The sequence below is a fragment of the Nematostella vectensis genome, chromosome 8, assembly GCF_932526225.1.
Source record: "Nematostella vectensis chromosome 8, jaNemVect1.1, whole genome shotgun sequence".
Taxonomy (NCBI): domain Eukaryota; kingdom Metazoa; phylum Cnidaria; class Anthozoa; order Actiniaria; family Edwardsiidae; genus Nematostella; species Nematostella vectensis.
In genome coordinates this window covers 952,928-974,708 of record NC_064041.1, presented here as the reverse complement: position 1 = coordinate 974,708, position 21,781 = coordinate 952,928, and the positions used below count along the sequence as shown (strand labels likewise).

At 30.6% G+C, this 21,781-nt stretch overlaps 1 protein-coding gene across 1 annotated transcript in view; it reads left to right on the top strand.

Moving 5' to 3' along the window:
- LOC125570183 (alpha-L-fucosidase-like) overlaps positions 1-21,781 on the top strand; it is a 42,388-nt gene that overhangs the window by 5,587 nt on the left and 15,020 nt on the right. Inside the window, exons 2-4 of the mRNA XM_048731416.1 lie at positions 4,005-4,351; positions 4,700-4,806; positions 5,236-5,366. Coding sequence (XP_048587373.1) covers positions 4,005-4,351; positions 4,700-4,806; positions 5,236-5,366 — 585 coding nt within the window. The remainder of the gene's footprint in view (positions 1-4,004; positions 4,352-4,699; positions 4,807-5,235; positions 5,367-21,781) is intronic.

Here is a 21,781-nt window from a genome sequence, read left to right as displayed (position 1 = left end):
TTAGTGCGTTTCCAGAAAAAAAAATTAAAAGAATTCGGCTAGAAAAGTTGCTCACGTTAAATTTTGAAATGTTTCAAAGTTTGTGCTCAAGTTCAGGCTTGAGTTTATTATCATTGAGCTAGGTAGAAAGCTTGATAAGTTATCTCATCCCTGTGAAACTATGACTTAAAATGGCGTCGCATGGAATCGAGGACGCCGGACAGTGGCTTATGCAAATGAGCATCTGTTCCGTAGACTGTTAGCAATATTGTATACTCTTGGGGCCTGGGCGAGCAGACTTGGCTCTCGGTCATTCCACTCGGCCATGAATAACGCCATGACACATTCCCTTTTAAGCAAAGATCACAAGATATGGAATTTTAAGCAAAGATCACAAGATTATATGGAATTTTAAGCAAAGATCACAAGATATGAAATTTTAATCAACGATCACAAGATTATATGGAATTTTTAGCAAAGATCAGAAGATATAAATTTTAAGCAAAGATCACAAGATATGGAATTTTAAGCAAAGATCACAGGATTATATGGAATTTTTAGCAAAGATCAGAAGATATAAATTTTAAGCAAAGATCACAAGATATGGAATTTTAATCAACGATCACAAGATTATATGGAATTTTTAGCAAAGATCACAGGATTATATGGAATTTTAATCAACGATCACAAGATTATATGGAATTTTTAGCAAAGATCAGAAGATATAAATTTTAAGCAAAGATCACAAGATATGGAATTTTTAGCAAAGATCACAAGATATGGAATTTCACTGCTGGGTCGGTGAACTTTAAAAAAAACCCTCAGAACTTTTCGGACATTTAAAACTTCTTGCCAACTGGAAAGTTATCTTATTAACGTTCATAATCTTAATTAAGCATCGCAGAGCACTTACACGCGTAAGAATCGGCTACCACTCTCGAAATAGAAAATGGGCGATATCTGAGGCCATATCGAAAGCCATAAGGAAGATTAAGCCATTCTTGCGATTCTCGTGAGGTACTTTCCACTGGCAGCTTAAACGCGCTAACATTAGGGCTTGAGGAGCTACTCCTTTTTTACTTGACATGCATTAGACCAGTGACCGAATACGCATGTCCTGCGTTCCACCATTGCTTGCCACATTACCTATCAATTGATCTCGAAAGATGCCAGAAACGGACCCTTGGCATATAATCTATCTCTGTCTTTCCTACGAATGCGCGCTGTCCAAAGCGGGGCTGGAAACGTTACCCATTTGCCGTGAAACAATATATCAGAAATTATTTACCGACATTTAGTATCCAGCTCATAGGTTGCAAAGTTTCCTTCCAACCTTAACATGTGACCGTAAATTTAACGCATTTAAGTTTCTGAGCCAGCTTGTCTTTGTAATCTTTGTTATCGACTTTTCAAAGTCCGCAGCTCCCAGAGATCGTTTCTTTGAAGTTTAGTTTATTGGCTTTGTCACACAAAAAAAAAAAAAAAAATGCTACGGTTTACAATAGGAAATAAACAAATAAAGAAAAAATAAGAAACAATGAAAATAAAGAAAATAAGAAACAATGTGACGGGAGAAGAAAACAGGGCGTAAGCCCCAATTGAAATTCTTTCCCAACAAATTACAAACAATAACAATTCTAAAACGAAAATAAAAATTGAATTACATAAATTTAAGATCTATGAAATTATGGAGGTTGGTAAAAGGCAAGTTTCTCTAAATAGTGAGTTGTCAGCTGATACCTGAAAGACGAAAGCGTAGTGCAAGATTTCATAAGTGAAGGAAGACTATTCCAAAGTTTGACAGTTCTAGGGAAATTTCGAATTCCTGTAATAATTGTGTGTTTTATCTAACGCAGAAAGAAAGAAATATCACAGAATTTGAATCCTTTTGATCCTTGCTCTCCTTCTCGGTAGTTGAGGTCTTTGTGAAGACTGCGTAGGAGAATGTTTGACCATCGAATATGAAGGCAATTCAGGCAAAAGCTTGGACTTCCTGTGGATTTATCCAGAGACTCTTTCATTTCCTCGATCCAGGCCATTGTTTATATTCTCGTCCAAGATGGCGGCTAAATAGCTAGACAAACGTATTAATATCAAAAGGACGGTTATTGGGGAAAGGGCTTTAAAATCTAAAGATTCTCCTTCTTGCTTGAATAAAAAGGTAGGTATCTAATTGTAAAAAAATGCAGAATATATTTTTGTTTGATTTTGAAACGCTAGACTCTCGATCCAACTGGGGTGTCTACAAAACGAAGACCTAAACCTAATACCTAAAACCTTGTGACCCCAAAAGCTACGACCCCTAAAGCTACGACCCCCCCAAAAATTCAGTTATTATTTAGTCTACCTTTTGTTTCTCAAATGGCTACACAGCGCGAAAGGTTCATATGGAATCAGTGATCCTAATAAGGTAATTCAGCAAATTTTGTTGTGCTTTTCATTGAGGAAATATTCTCATGTGCGCGCCAATGTCAATGAACAATTTTAATCGTCGTTTATTATTTGTCCCATTAAAAATTGTAGTTGCATTTTTCAGACACGCTCCTTTGCCCATTATCCCAAAAACTCTCCCGGTAACCTAACAGACCCGGCAATTACCGGTTATTTAGAAAAATGCCCCCAGAGAAGTTTTCGAACTCCCTCTGGCGGGGAAGAGCGTTTATCAAAACAAAGCTTTTGCGTAGCGTGCCAATACGGATTCCCGACATAATTTTCAAAGTTTATGAATAGATTGGCTAAATAGTTATTGAAATCCTAGTTTTGTCGATGTCTGTAGACAACTTGCACCCCAACAATTGCTGTGGCATCGACATTTTTCGAAAGAAAGACAAAGAACAAGTAAATAAAGTCTCATTTTGTAAAAAAAACTTCTAATAATTTCGCAAAGCTGTTTATATTTTTAGGCGCACTGTGACAGCTAAATGTCAAATCATTTGACAGAGATGAAACCTGATTGGTTGGAAGGAAATCCGATAAAATGATGTAAGCCTTGATTGGCCCACTTTTTCCGGGCAGTGGAATTGTTTTCTCTGTGATGAAAACTTTCTACAACTCGACACAACTAGAACATGAAGCAATTTCCCATATAAAGTTAGCCGGCAATTAAGATTTTGGAAGAAACACCCGAAAAAGTTTACTGGGTGACATTCCGGGTTTCTGGGTTTATTGGCGTTTCAAGAAACGACCACCTGGAAACACAAGTAGATCACTATTTCCCAATTAAAAAAAAACAAATTCAATAAGCTTATTATTTCATAAGGATCACTGATTCCACATGAAACTTCCACGCTGTGTAGCCATTTGGGAGACAAGGTAGGCTAATAACGGTAAGTTTGGGGGTCATAGCTTTTGGGGTCGTAGCTTTTGGGGTCACAGGTTTTAGGTTTTAGGTCTTTGTTTTGTAGACATCCCGATCCAACTATAAATTCCTTCAGAATATCGAGCAATTTTTATCATTGGGCGTCAAAAACCTTGTACCGCAGAAATAGTTCTGGTGTCTTTGGAAACGTTAACATGTAAATAGTCATGTGTGGTATTTCCACGATCATAACTTTATTGGAATTTCAGTGGATGCTCTGTTGAACTGCGTACGTGAAGGATGATTCAACAAAACAATCCAAAGAATCTTATCTATAAACTAACGAACAGACTTAATCAGGGGACTTCTCCCGTGGGAGAGATGGTACCAACGGAACAGCGGATTGATATGTGTTAAGGGAGAGAAGGAGACTGGCCCAATGAGAGGGGGGCGTGCCTTCCCTGCTTATTCTTTTTATTTCTATTTCTAAACTACTTTATCGAGTAACTTATTATATGTTTAAACTAAATGGGTCAGCACGAATGGAACCAGGTCACATGCGAGGTGCTGCCCCTAAAGATAAAATTACAATAATAATAATAATGATGATGATGATGATGATGGTGATGGTGATGGTGATGATGATGATAATAATGAAATAATCACATTTGACAGCAGCCCATAGGGGATTAGTTCTACAACTGATCATTCTTTACTATTTTCACAGATGTTGTTACAATTCACTACTGTGCTCCTTGCATTGAATGCATGTTTCCACTTTTCACACTGCAAATATCTCCCGTCATGGGATTCCCTAGACTCCCGTCCAGATCCTCCATGGTACGACAAAGCCAAGTTTGGTGTTTTTATGCACTGGGGAGTGTACTCGGTGCCTAGTTTTGGGTCTGAATGGTTCTGGAATCACTGGAAACAGCAACATTATCCATCATGTATTGAGTTCATGAAGAAGAATTATCCTTCTGGATTCTCCTATGCTGACTTTGGCCCCATGTTCAAAGCCGAATTCTTTGATCCTAATTACTTTGCCAAGCTGGTTGCAAAATCTGGAGCAAGGTAAAAAAAATTGTAACTGTGTAGATAGAGGAAAGTAGCATGTTTTTTTTATTGCTTCTACTTCAAGTAATGCTGTGTGTGTAAATGGAAGTAGTGGCGTGGAATGGTTGTTACTTTCTTGTTTATTTTTCTTCTAGTTTGAGATCTCAGTTTTTTACCTTATAGCTGTCATGCTGACAAATGCCTTTAATTATTTGAATTAGATATTTTTAGCTGACAGAAATCAGGCTGATTCTGTTAACATGTCTCCATTCCGCTAGTATATGTAGAATGGGAGGAAGGGGGGCAAGTACAGTGCCTTTGGGTACACCTCTGGAATAGAAATATTGGCTTGGCCCTCGTTTGCAGGTATTTTGTGTTGACAAGCAAGCATCACGAAGGATGGACAAACTGGAAATCCAATACTTCCTGGAACTGGAATTCTGTCGATAATGGACCCCACCGGGATCTAACAGGTACTTTAACATTCATGGGTTAGTCAAAGTGAGGCAAAGTTAAGATTTAGTATTATTTATGAACACTACAAATCAACCATGCATTACATTAGATTGCTCAATGTTTTCTAGATTATATAATACTTCCAACTTCCAAACAAAACGTTTTCTCATGACAATTTGTCATGAGAGAAGAAGTCTAATGTTTTGGTATTTCTTGGGCATCAATTTTGGCCATTCCTGTAGTTTTTAAGGGTTATTTTTCGAATTTCTTGATAAGCATCCCTATCACTTTTACCCTGAAGAACGCCCCCCCCCCCCCCTTCCTAGGTACTGCCCTTTGGGTTATATAATTAAATACACTAGGGTCTTAAATCAAGCCAGCAAAGAATGCATTCAATAATCAGTTGAAAAAAAATTAATCCAAACTGTTTTTCAAACTATTTTTAGACGATATGGCAACAGCAATTCGACAGTACAAGAACATCACATTTGGTCTTTACTACTCGCTCTATGAATGGTTTCACCCATTATACCTGGAAGACCAGCACAACAAGTACAAAACACAGGGATTCGTTAAGGTGAGGGATTCGTGCCGGTTAAGACACATGGATTCTTTGAGTGCAACCTTATAGGAAATAGGTGTATGATGATGATGAATGTAATACTGTATGATGATGATGAATGTAATACTGTATGATGATGATGAATGTAATACTGTATGATGATGAATGTAATACTGTATGATGATGAATGTAATACTGTATGATGATGAATGTAATACTGTATGATGATGATGAATGTAATACTGTTTGATGATGAATGTTATACTGTATGATGATGAATGTAATACTGTATGATGATGATGAATGTAATACTGTATGTTGATGATGAATGTAATACTGTATGATGATGATGAATGTAATACTGTATGATGATGATGAATGTAATAATGTATGATGATGAATGTAATACTGTATGATGATGATAAATGTAATACTGTATGATGATGATGAATGTAATACTGTATGATGATGAATGTAATACTGTATGATGATGATGAATGTAATACTGTATGATGATGATGAATGTAATACTGTATGATGATGAATGCAATACTGTATGATGATGATGAATGTAATACTGTATGATGATGAATGTAATACTGTATGTTGATGATGAATGTAATACTGTATGATGATGATGAATGTAATACTGTATGATGATGAATGCAATACTGTATGTTGATGATGAATGTAATACTGTATGATGATGATGAATGTAATACTGTATGATGATGAATGTTATACTGTAATATGATGATGAATGTAATACTGTATGATGATAAATGTAATACTGTATGATGATGAATGTAATACTGTATGATGATGAATGTAATACTGTATGATGATGATGAATGTAATACTGTATGATGATGAATGTTATACTGTATTGATGATGATGAATGTAATACTGTATGTTGATGATGAATGTAATACTGTATGTTGATGATGAATGTAATACTGATGATGATGAATGTAATACTGTATGATGATGATGAATGTAATAATGTATGATGATGAATGTAATACTGTATGATGATGATGAATGTAATACTGTATGATGATGAATGTAATACTGTATGATGATGAATGTAATACTGTATGATGATGATGAATGTAATACTGTATGATGATGAATGTAATACTGTATGATGATGATAAATGTAATACTGTATGATGATGATGAATGTAATACTGTATGATGATGAATGTAATACTGTATGATGATGATGAATGTAATACTGTATGATGATGATGAATGTAATACTGTATGATGATGAATGCAATACTGTATGATGATGATGAATGTAATACTGTATGATGATGAATGTAATACTGTATGTTGATGATGAATGTAATACTGTATGATGATGATGAATGTAATACTGTATGATGATGAATGCAATACTGTATGTTGATGATGAATGTAATACTGTATGATGATGATGAATGTAATACTGTATGATGATGAATGTTATACTGTAATATGATGATGAATGTAATACTGTATGATGATAAATGTAATACTGTATGATGATGATAAATGTAATACTGTATGATGATGAATGTAATACTGTATGATGATGATGAATGTAATACTGTTTGATGATGAATGTAATACTGTATGATGATGAATGTAATACTGTATGATGATGAATGTAATACTGTATGATGATGATGAATGTAATACTGTATGATGATGAATGTAATACTGTATGATGATGATGAATGTAGTACTGTATGATGATGATGAATGTAATACTGTATGATGATGATGAATGTAATACTGTATGATGATGATGAATGCAATACTGTATGATGATGATGAATGCAATACTGTATGATGATGATGAATGTAATACTGTATGATGATGATGAATGTAATACTGTATGATGATGAATGTAATACTGTATGATGATGATGAATGTAATACTGTATGATGATGATGAATGTAATACTGTATGATGATGATGAATGTAATACTGTATGATGATGATGAATGCAATACTGTATGATGATGATGAATGTAATACTGTATGATGATGATGAATGTAATACTGTATGATGATGATGAATGTAATACTGTATGATGATGATGAATGCAATACTGTATGATGATGATGAATGTAATACTGTATGATGATGATGAATGTAATACTGTATGATGATGATGGATGTAATACTGTATGATGATGAATGTAATACTGTATGATGATGATGAATGTAATACTGTATGATGATGATTAATGTAATACTGTATGATGATGATGAATGTAATACTGTATGATGATGAATGTAATACTGTATGATGATGATAAATGTAATACTGTATGATGATGATGAATGTAATACTGTATGATGATGAATGTAATACTGTATGATGATGAATGTAATACTGTATGATGATGATGAATGTAATACTGTATGATGATGATGAATGTAATACTGTATGATGATGATGAATGTAATACTGTATGATGATGATGAATGTAATACTGTATGATGATGAATGCAATACTGTATGATGATGATGAATGTAATACTGTATGATGATGAATGTAATACTGTATGATGATGATGAATGTAATACTGTATGATGATGATGAATGTAATACTGTATGTTGATGATGAATGTAATACTGTATGATGATGATGAATGTAATACTGTATGATGATGAATGTTATACTGTATGATGATGATGAATGTAATACTGTATGATGATGAATGTAATACTGTATGATGATGATGAATGTAATACTGTATGTTGATGATGAATGTAATACTGTATGATGCTGATGAATGTAATACTGTATGATGATGATGAATGTAATACTGTATGTTGATGATGAATGTAATACTGTATGATGATGATGAATGAAATATTGTATGATGATGATGAATGCAATACTGTATGATGATGATGAATGTAATACTGTATGATGATGATGAATGTAATACTGTATGATGATGATGAATGTAATACTGTATGATGATGATGAATGTAATACTGTATGATGCTGATGAATGTAATACTGTATGATGATGATGAATGTAATACTGTATGATGATGATGAATGTAATACTGTATGATGATGATGAATGTAATACTGTATGATGATGAATGTAATACTGTACGATGATGGATGTAATACTGTATGATGATGATGAATGTAATACTGTATGATGATGAATGTAATACTGTATGATGATGATGAATGTAATACTGTATGATGATGAATGTAATACTGTATGATGATGAATGTAATACTGTATGATGATGATGAATGTAATACTGTATGATGATGATGAATGTAATACTGTATGATGATGATAAATGTAATACTGTATGATGATGATGAATGTAATACTGTATGATGATGATGAATGTAATACTGTATGATGATGATGAATGTAATACTGTATGATGATGATGAATGTAATACTGTATGATGATGATGAATGTAATACTGTATGATGATGATGAATGTAATACTGTATGATGATGATGAATGTAATACTGTATGATGATGATGAATGTAATACTGTATGTTGATGATGAATGTAATACTGTATGATGATGATGAATGTAATACTGTATGATGATGATGAATGTAATACTGTATGATGATGATGAATGTAATACTGTATGTTGATGATGAATGTAATATTGTATTATAATGATAAATGTAATACTGTATGTTGATGATGAATGTAATACTGTATGATGATGATGAATGTAATACTGTATGATGATGATGGATGTAATACTGTATGATGATGAATGTAATACTGTATGATGATGATGAATGTAATACTGTATGTTGATGATGAATGTAATACTGTATGATGCTGATGAATGTAATACTGTATGTTGATGATGAATGTAATACTGTATGATGATGATGAATGTAATACTGTATGATGATGATGAATGTAATACTGTATGTTGATGATGAATGTAATACTGTATGATGATGATGAATGTAATACTGTATGATGATGATGAATGTAATACTGTATGATGATGATGAATGTAATACTGTATGATGATGATGAATGTAATACTGTATGCTGATGAATGTAATACTGTATGATGATGATGAATGTAATACTGTATGATGATGAATGTAATACTGTATGATGATGATGAATGCAATACTGTATGATGATGATGAATGTAATACTGTATGATGATGATGAATGTAATACTGTATGATGATGATGGATGTAATACTGTATGATGATGAATGTAATACTGTATGATGATGATGAATGTAATACTGTATGATGATGATGAATGTAATACTGTATGATGATGATGAATGTAATACTGTATGCTGATGAATGTAATACTGTATGATGATGATGAATGTAATACTGTACGATGATGGATGTAATACTGTATGATGATGATGAATGTAATACTGTATGATGATGAATGTAATACTGTATGATGATGATGAATGTAATACTGTATGATGATGATGAATGTAATACTGTATGATGATGAATGTAATACTGTATGCTGATGATGAATGTAATACTGTATGATGATGATGAATGTAATACTGTATGATGATGATGATGAATGTAATACTGTATGATGATGATGAATGTAATACTGTATGATGATGATGAATGTAATACTGTATGATGATGATGAATGTAATACTGTATGATGATGATGAATGTAATACTGTATGATAATGATGAATGTAATACTGTATGATGATGATGAATGTAATACTGTATGATGATGATGAATGTAATACTGTATGATGATGATAAATGTAATACTGTATGATGATGATGAATGCAATACTGTATGATGATGATGAATGTAATACTGTATGATGATGAATGTAATACTGTATGATGATGATGAATGTAATACTGTATGATGATGATGAATGTAATACTGTATGATGATGATAAATGTAATACTGTATGATGATGATGAATGCAATACTGTATGATGATGATGAATGCAATACTGTATGATGATGATGAATGTAATACTGTTTGATGATGAATGTAATACTGTATGATGATGATGAATGTAATACTGTATGATGATGAATGTAATACTGTATGATGATGATGAATGTAATACTGTATGATGATGATGAATGTTATACTGTATGATGATGATGAATGTAATACTGTATGATGATGATGAATGTAATACTGTATGATGATGATGAATGTAATATTGTATGATGATGATGAATGTAATACTGTATGATGATGAATGTAATACTGTATGATGATGATGAATGTAATACTGTATGATGATGATGAATGTAATATTGTATGATGATGATAAATGTAATACTGTATGATGATGAATGTAATACTGTATGATGATGATGAATGTAATACTGTTTGATGATGAATGTAATACTGTATGATGATGAATGCAATACTGTATGATGATGATGAATGTAATACTGTATGATGATGATGAATGCAATACTGTATGATGATGATGAATGTAATACTGTATGATGATGATGAATGTAATACTGTATGATGATGATGGATGTAATACTGTATGATGATGAATGTAATACTGTATGATGATGATGAATGTAATACTGTATGCTAATGAATGTAATACTGTATGATGATGATGAATGTAATACTGTATGATGATGATGAATGCAATACTGTATGATGATGATGAATGTAATACTGTATGATGATGATGAATGTAATACTGTATGATGATGATGAATGTAATACTGTATGATGATGATGAATGCAATACTGTATGATGATGATGAATGTAATACTGTATGATGATGATGAATGTAATACTGTATGATGATGATGGATGTAATACTGTATGATGATGAATGTAATACTGTATGATGATGATGAATGTAATACTGTATGATGATGATTAATGTAATACTGTATGATGATGATGAATGTAATACTGTATGATGATGAATGTAATACTGTATGATGATGATAAATGTAATACTGTATGATGATGATGAATGTAATACTGTATGATGATGAATGTAATACTGTATGATGATGAATGTAATACTGTATGATGATGATGAATGTAATACTGTATGATGATGATGAATGTAATACTGTATGATGATGATGAATGTAATACTGTATGATGATGATGAATGTAATACTGTATGATGATGAATGCAATACTGTATGATGATGATGAATGTAATACTGTATGATGATGAATGTAATACTGTATGATGATGATGAATGTAATACTGTATGATGATGATGAATGTAATACTGTATGTTGATGATGAATGTAATACTGTATGATGATGATGAATGTAATACTGTATGATGATGAATGTTATACTGTATGATGATGATGAATGTAATACTGTATGATGATGAATGTAATACTGTATGATGATGATGAATGTAATACTGTATGTTGATGATGAATGTAATACTGTATGATGCTGATGAATGTAATACTGTATGATGATGATGAATGTAATACTGTATGTTGATGATGAATGTAATACTGTATGATGATGATGAATGAAATATTGTATGATGATGATGAATGCAATACTGTATGATGATGATGAATGTAATACTGTATGATGATGATGAATGTAATACTGTATGATGATGATGAATGTAATACTGTATGATGATGATGAATGTAATACTGTATGATGCTGATGAATGTAATACTGTATGATGATGATGAATGTAATACTGTATGATGATGATGAATGTAATACTGTATGATGATGATGAATGTAATACTGTATGATGATGAATGTAATACTGTACGATGATGGATGTAATACTGTATGATGATGATGAATGTAATACTGTATGATGATGAATGTAATACTGTATGATGATGATGAATGTAATACTGTATGATGATGAATGTAATACTGTATGATGATGAATGTAATACTGTATGATGATGATGAATGTAATACTGTATGATGATGATGAATGTAATACTGTATGATGATGATAAATGTAATACTGTATGATGATGATGAATGTAATACTGTATGATGATGATGAATGTAATACTGTATGATGATGATGAATGTAATACTGTATGATGATGATGAATGTAATACTGTATGATGATGATGAATGTAATACTGTATGATGATGATGAATGTAATACTGTATGATGATGATGAATGTAATACTGTATGATGATGATGAATGTAATACTGTATGTTGATGATGAATGTAATACTGTATGATGATGATGAATGTAATACTGTATGATGATGATGAATGTAATACTGTATGATGATGATGAATGTAATACTGTATGTTGATGATGAATGTAATATTGTATTATAATGATAAATGTAATACTGTATGTTGATGATGAATGTAATACTGTATGATGATGATGAATGTAATACTGTATGATGATGATGGATGTAATACTGTATGATGATGAATGTAATACTGTATGATGATGATGAATGTAATACTGTATGTTGATGATGAATGTAATACTGTATGATGCTGATGAATGTAATACTGTATGTTGATGATGAATGTAATACTGTATGATGATGATGAATGTAATACTGTATGATGATGATGAATGTAATACTGTATGTTGATGATGAATGTAATACTGTATGATGATGATGAATGTAATACTGTATGATGATGATGAATGTAATACTGTATGATGATGATGAATGTAATACTGTATGATGATGATGAATGTAATACTGTATGCTGATGAATGTAATACTGTATGATGATGATGAATGTAATACTGTATGATGATGAATGTAATACTGTATGATGATGATGAATGCAATACTGTATGATGATGATGAATGTAATACTGTATGATGATGATGAATGTAATACTGTATGATGATGATGGATGTAATACTGTATGATGATGAATGTAATACTGTATGATGATGATGAATGTAATACTGTATGATGATGATGAATGTAATACTGTATGATGATGATGAATGTAATACTGTATGCTGATGAATGTAATACTGTATGATGATGATGAATGTAATACTGTACGATGATGGATGTAATACTGTATGATGATGATGAATGTAATACTGTATGATGATGAATGTAATACTGTATGATGATGATGAATGTAATACTGTATGATGATGATGAATGTAATACTGTATGATGATGAATGTAATACTGTATGCTGATGATGAATGTAATACTGTATGATGATGATGAATGTAATACTGTATGATGATGATGATGAATGTAATACTGTATGATGATGATGAATGTAATACTGTATGATGATGATGAATGTAATACTGTATGATGATGATGAATGTAATACTGTATGATGATGATGAATGTAATACTGTATGATAATGATGAATGTAATACTGTATGATGATGATGAATGTAATACTGTATGATGATGATGAATGTAATACTGTATGATGATGATAAATGTAATACTGTATGATGATGATGAATGCAATACTGTATGATGATGATGAATGTAATACTGTATGATGATGAATGTAATACTGTATGATGATGATGAATGTAATACTGTATGATGATGATGAATGTAATACTGTATGATGATGATAAATGTAATACTGTATGATGATGATGAATGCAATACTGTATGATGATGATGAATGCAATACTGTATGATGATGATGAATGTAATACTGTTTGATGATGAATGTAATACTGTATGATGATGATGAATGTAATACTGTATGATGATGAATGTAATACTGTATGATGATGATGAATGTAATACTGTATGATGATGATGAATGTTATACTGTATGATGATGATGAATGTAATACTGTATGATGATGATGAATGTAATACTGTATGATGATGATGAATGTAATATTGTATGATGATGATGAATGTAATACTGTATGATGATGAATGTAATACTGTATGATGATGATGAATGTAATACTGTATGATGATGATGAATGTAATATTGTATGATGATGATAAATGTAATACTGTATGATGATGAATGTAATACTGTATGATGATGATGAATGTAATACTGTTTGATGATGAATGTAATACTGTATGATGATGAATGCAATACTGTATGATGATGATGAATGTAATACTGTATGATGATGATGAATGCAATACTGTATGATGATGATGAATGTAATACTGTATGATGATGATGAATGTAATACTGTATGATGATGATGAATGTAATACTGTATGATGATGATGAATGTAATACTGTATGCTGATGAATGTAATACTGTATGATGATGATGAATGTAATACTGTATGATGATGAATGTAATACTGTATGATGATGATGAATGCAATACTGTATGATGATGATGAATGTAATACTGTATGATGATGATGAATGTAATACTGTATGATGATGATGGATGTAATACTGTATGATGATGAATGTAATACTGTATGATGATGATGAATGTAATACTGTATGATGATGATGAATGTAATACTGTATGATGATGATGAATGTAATACTGTATGCTGATGAATGTAATACTGTATGATGATGATGAATGTAATACTGTACGATGATGGATGTAATACTGTATGATGATGATGAATGTAATACTGTATGATGATGAATGTAATACTGTATGATGATGATGAATGTAATACTGTATGATGATGATGAATGTAATACTGTATGATGATGAATGTAATACTGTATGCTGATGATGAATGTAATACTGTATGATGATGATGAATGTAATACTGTATGATGATGATGATGAATGTAATACTGTATGATGATGATGAATGTAATACTGTATGATGATGATGAATGTAATACTGTATGATGATGATGAATGTAATACTGTATGATGATGATGAATGTAATACTGTATGATAATGATGAATGTAATACTGTATGATGATGATGAATGTAATACTGTATGATGATGATGAATGTAATACTGTATGATGATGATAAATGTAATACTGTATGATGATGATGAATGCAATACTGTATGATGATGATGAATGTAATACTGTATGATGATGAATGTAATACTGTATGATGATGATGAATGTAATACTGTATGATGATGATGAATGTAATACTGTATGATGATGATAAATGTAATACTGTATGATGATGATGAATGCAATACTGTATGATGATGATGAATGCAATACTGTATGATGATGATGAATGTAATACTGTTTGATGATGAATGTAATACTGTATGATGATGATGAATGTAATACTGTATGATGATGAATGTAATACTGTATGATGATGATGAATGTAATACTGTATGATGATGATGAATGTTATACTGTATGATGATGATGAATGTAATACTGTATGATGATGATGAATGTAATACTGTATGATGATGATGAATGTAATATTGTATGATGATGATGAATGTAATACTGTATGATGATGAATGTAATACTGTATGATGATGATGAATGTAATACTGTATGATGATGATGAATGTAATATTGTATGATGATGATAAATGTAATACTGTATGATGATGAATGTAATACTGTATGATGATGATGAATGTAATACTGTTTGATGATGAATGTAATACTGTATGATGATGAATGCAATACTGTATGATGATGATGAATGTAATACTGTATGATGATGATGAATGCAATACTGTATGATGATGATGAATGTAATACTGTATGATGATGATGAATGTAATACTGTATGATGATGATGGATGTAATACTGTATGATGATGAATGTAATACTGTATGATGATGATGAATGTAATACTGTATGCTAATGAATGTAATACTGTATGATGATGATGAATGTAATACTGTATGATGATGAATGTAATACTGTATGATGATGATGGATGTAATACTGTATGCTGATGAATGTAATACTGTATGATGATGATGAATGTAATACTGTACGATGATGGATGTAATACTGTATGATGATGATGAATGTAATACTGTATGATGATGAATGTAATACTGTATGATGATGATGAATGTAATACTGTATGATGATGATGAATGTAATACTGTATGTTGATGATGAATGTAATACTGTATGATGATGATGAATGTAATACTGTATGATGATGAATGTAATACTGTATGATGATGATAAATGTAATACTGTATGATGATGATGAATGTAATACTGTATGATGATGATGGATGTAATACTGTATGATGATGAATGTAATACTGTATGATGATGATGAATGTAATACTGTATGATGATGAATGTAATACTGTATGATGATGATGAATGTAATACTGTATGATGATGATGAATGTAATACTGTATGATGATGATAAATGTAATACTGTATGATGATGATGAATGCAATACTGTATGATGATGATGAATGCAATACTGTATGATGATGATGAATGTAATACTGTTTGATGATGAATGTAATACTGTATGATGATGATGAATGTAATACTGTATGATGATGAATGTAATACTGTATGATGATGATGAATGTAATACTGTATGATGATGATGAATGTTATACTGTATGATGATGATGAATGTAATACTGTATGATGATGATGAATGTAATACTGTATGATGATGATGAATGTAATATTGTATGATGATGATGAATGTAATACTGTATGATGATGAATGTAATACTGTATGATGATGATGAATGTAATACTGTATGATGATGATGAATGTAATATTGTATGATGATGATAAATGTAATACTGTATGATGATGAATGTAATACTGTATGATGATGATGAATGTAATACTGTTTGATGATGAATGTAATACTGTATGATGATGAATGCAATACTGTATGATGATGATGAATGTAATACTGTATGATGATGATGAATGCAATACTGTATGATGATGATGAATGTAATACTGTATGATGATGATGAATGTAATACTGTATGATGATGATGGATGTAATACTGTATGATGATGAATGTAATACTGTATGATGATGATGAATGTAATACTGTATGCTAATGAATGTAATACTGTATGATGATGATGAATGTAATACTGTATGATGATGAATGTAATACTGTATGATGATGATGGATGTAATACTGTATGCTGATGAATGTAATACTGTATGATGATGATGAATGTAATACTGTACGATGATGGATGTAATACTGTATGATGATGATGAATGTAATACTGTATGATGATGAATGTAATACTGTATGATGATGATGAATGTAATACTGTATGATGATGATGGATGTAATACTGTATGCTGATGAATGTAATACTGTATGATGATGATGAATGTAATACTGTACGATGATGGATGTAATACTGTATGATGATGATGAATGTAATACTGTATGATGATGAATGTAATACTGTATGATGATGATGAATGTAATACTGTTTGATGATGATGGATGTAATACTGTATGCTGATGAATGTAATACTGTATGATGATGATGAATGTAATACTGTACGATGATGGATGTAATACTGTATGATGATGATGAATGTAATACTGTATGATGATGAATGTAATACTGTATGATGATGATGAATGTAATACTGTATGATGATGATGAATGTAATACTGTATGTTGATGATGAATGTAATACTGTATGATGATGATGAATGTAATACTGTATGATGATGAATGTAATACTGTATGATGATGATAAATGTAATACTGTATGATGATGATGAATGTAATACTGTATGATGATGATGGATGTAATACTGTATGATGATGAATGTAATACTGTATGATGATGATGAATGTAATACTGTATGATGATGAATGTAATACTGTATGATGATGATGAATGTAATACTGTATGATGATGATGAATGTAATACTGTATGATGATGATAAATGTAATACTGTATGATGATGATGAATGTAATACTGTATGATGATGATGAATGTAATACTGTATGTTGATGATGAATGTAATACTGTATGATGATGATGAATGTAATACTGTATGATGATGAATGTAATACTGTATGATGATGATAAATGTAATACTGTATGATGATGATGAATGTAATACTGTATGATGATGATGAATGTAATACTGTATGATGATGATGAATGTAATACTGTATGATGATGATGAATGTAATACTGTATGATGATGAATGCAATACTGTATGTTGATGATGAATGTAATACTGTATGATGATGATGAATGTAATACTGTATGATGATGATGACTGTAATACTGTATGATGATGATAAATGTAATACTGTATGATGATGATGAATGCAATACTGTATGATGATGATGAATGTAATACTGTATGATGATGATGAATGCAATACTGTATGATGATGATGAATGTAATACTGTATGATGATGATGAATGTAATACTGTATGATGATGAATGTAATACTGTATGATGCTGATGAATGCAATACTGTATGATGATGATGAATGTAATACTGTATGATGATGATGAATGCAATACTGTATGATGATGATGAATGTAATACTGTATGATGATGATGACTGTAATACTGTATGATGATGATAAATGTAATACTGTATGATGATGATGAATGTAATACTGTATGATGATGAATGTAATACTGTATGTTGATGATGAATGTAATACTGTATGATGATGATGAATGTAATACTGTATGATGATGATGACTGTAATACTGTATGATGATGATAAATGTAATACTGTATGATGATGATGAATGCAATACTGTATGATGATGATGAATGTAATACTGTATGATGATGATGAATGTAATACTGTATGATGATGATGAATGCAATACTGTATGATGATGATGATGAATGTAATACTGTATAATGATGATGAATGTAATACTGTATGATGATGAATGTAATACTGTATGATGATGATGAATGCAATACTGTATGATGATGATGAATGTAATACTGTATGATGATGATGAATGTAATACTGTATGATGATGAATGTAATACTGTATGATGATGATGAATGTAATACTGTATGTTGATGATGAATGTAATACTGTATGATGATGATGAATGTAATACTGTATGATGATGATGAATGTAATACTGTATGATGATGAATGTAATACTGTATGATGATGATGAATGTAATACTGTATGTTGATGATGAATGTAATACTGTATGATGATGATGAATGTAATACTGTATGATGATGAATGTAATACTGTATGATGCTGATGAATGCAATACTGTATGATGATGATGAATGTAATACTGTATGATGATGATGAATGCAATACTGTATGATGATGATGAATGTAATACTGTATGATGATGATGACTGTAATACTGTATGATGATGATAAATGTAATACTGTATGATGATGATGAATGTAATACTGTATGATGATGAATGTAATACTGTATGTTGATGATGAATGTAATACTGTATGATGATGATGAATGTAATACTGTATGATGATGATGACTGTAATACTGTATGATGATGATAAATGTAATACTGTATGATGATGATGAATGCAATACTGTATGATGATGATGAATGTAATACTGTATGATGATGATGAATGTAATACTGTATGATGATGATGAATGCAATACTGTATGATGATGATGAATGTAATAATGTATGATGATGAATGTAATACTGTATGATGATGATGAATGCAATACTGTATGATGATGATGAATGTAATACTGTATGATGATGAATGTAATACTGTATGATGATGATGAATGTAATACTGTATGTTGATGATGAATGTAATACTGTATGATGATGATGAATGTAATACTGTATGATGATGATAAATGTAATACTGTATGATGATGAATGTAATACTGTATGATGATGATGAATGTAATACTGTATGATGATGATGAATGTAATACTGTATGATGATGATGAATGTAATACTGTATGATGATGAATGTAATATTGTATTATAATGATGAATGTAATACTGTATGATGCTGATGAATGCAATACTGTATGATGATGATGAATGTAATACTGTATGATGATGATGAATGTAATACTGTATGATGATGAATGTAATACTGTATGATGATGATGAATGCAATACTGTATGATGATGATGAATGTAATACTGTATGATGATGATGAATGTAATACTGTATGATGATGAATGTAATACTGTATGATGCTGATGAATGCAATACTGTATGATGATGATGAATGTAATACTGTATGATGATGATGAATGCAATACTGTATGATGATGATGAATGTAATACTGTATGATGATGATGAATGTAATACTGTATGATGATGATGAATGTAATACTGTATGATGATGATGAATGCAATACTGTATGATGATGATGAATGTAATACTGTATGATGATGATGAATGTAATACTGTATGATGATGAATGTAATACTGTATGATGATGATGAATGTAATACTGTATGATGATGATGAATGTAATACTGTATGATGATGATGAATGTAATACTGTATGATGATGATGAATGTAATACTGTATGATGATGATGAATGTAATACTGTATGATGATGATGAATGTAATACTGTATGATGATGATGAATGTAATACTGTATGATGATGATGAATGCAATACTGTATGATGATGATGAATGTAATACTGTATGATGATGATGAATGTAATACTGTATGATGATGAATGTAATACTGTATGATGCTGATGAATGTAATACTGTATGATGATGATGACTGTAATACTGTATGATGATGAATGTAATACTGTATGATGATGATAAATGTAATACTGTATGATGATGATGAATGCAATACTGTATGATGATGATGAATGTAATACTGTATGATGATGATGAATGCAATACTGTATGATGATGATGAATGTAATACTGTATGATGATGATGAATGTAATACTGTATGATGATGATGGATGTAATACTGTATGATGATGAATGTAATACTGTATGATGATGATGAATGTAATACTGTATGATGATGATGGATGTAATACTGTATGATGATGAATGTAATACTGTATGATGATGATGAATGTAATACTGTATGCTAATGAATGTAATACTGTATGATGATGATGAATGTAATACTGTATGATGATGAATGTAATACTGTATTATGATGATGGATGTAATACTGTATGCTGATGAATGTAATACTGTATGATGATGATGAATGTAATACTGTACGATGATGGATGTAATACTGTATGATGATGATGAATGTAATACTGTATGATGATGATGAATGTAATACTGTATGATGATGATGAATGCAATACTGTATGATGATGATGAATGTAATACTGTATGATGATGATGAATGCAATACTGTATGATGATGATGAATGCAATACTGTATGATGATGATGAATGTAATACTGTATGATGATGATGAATGCAATACTGTATGATGATGATGAATGTAATACTGTATGATGATGATGAATGTAATACTGTATGATGATGATG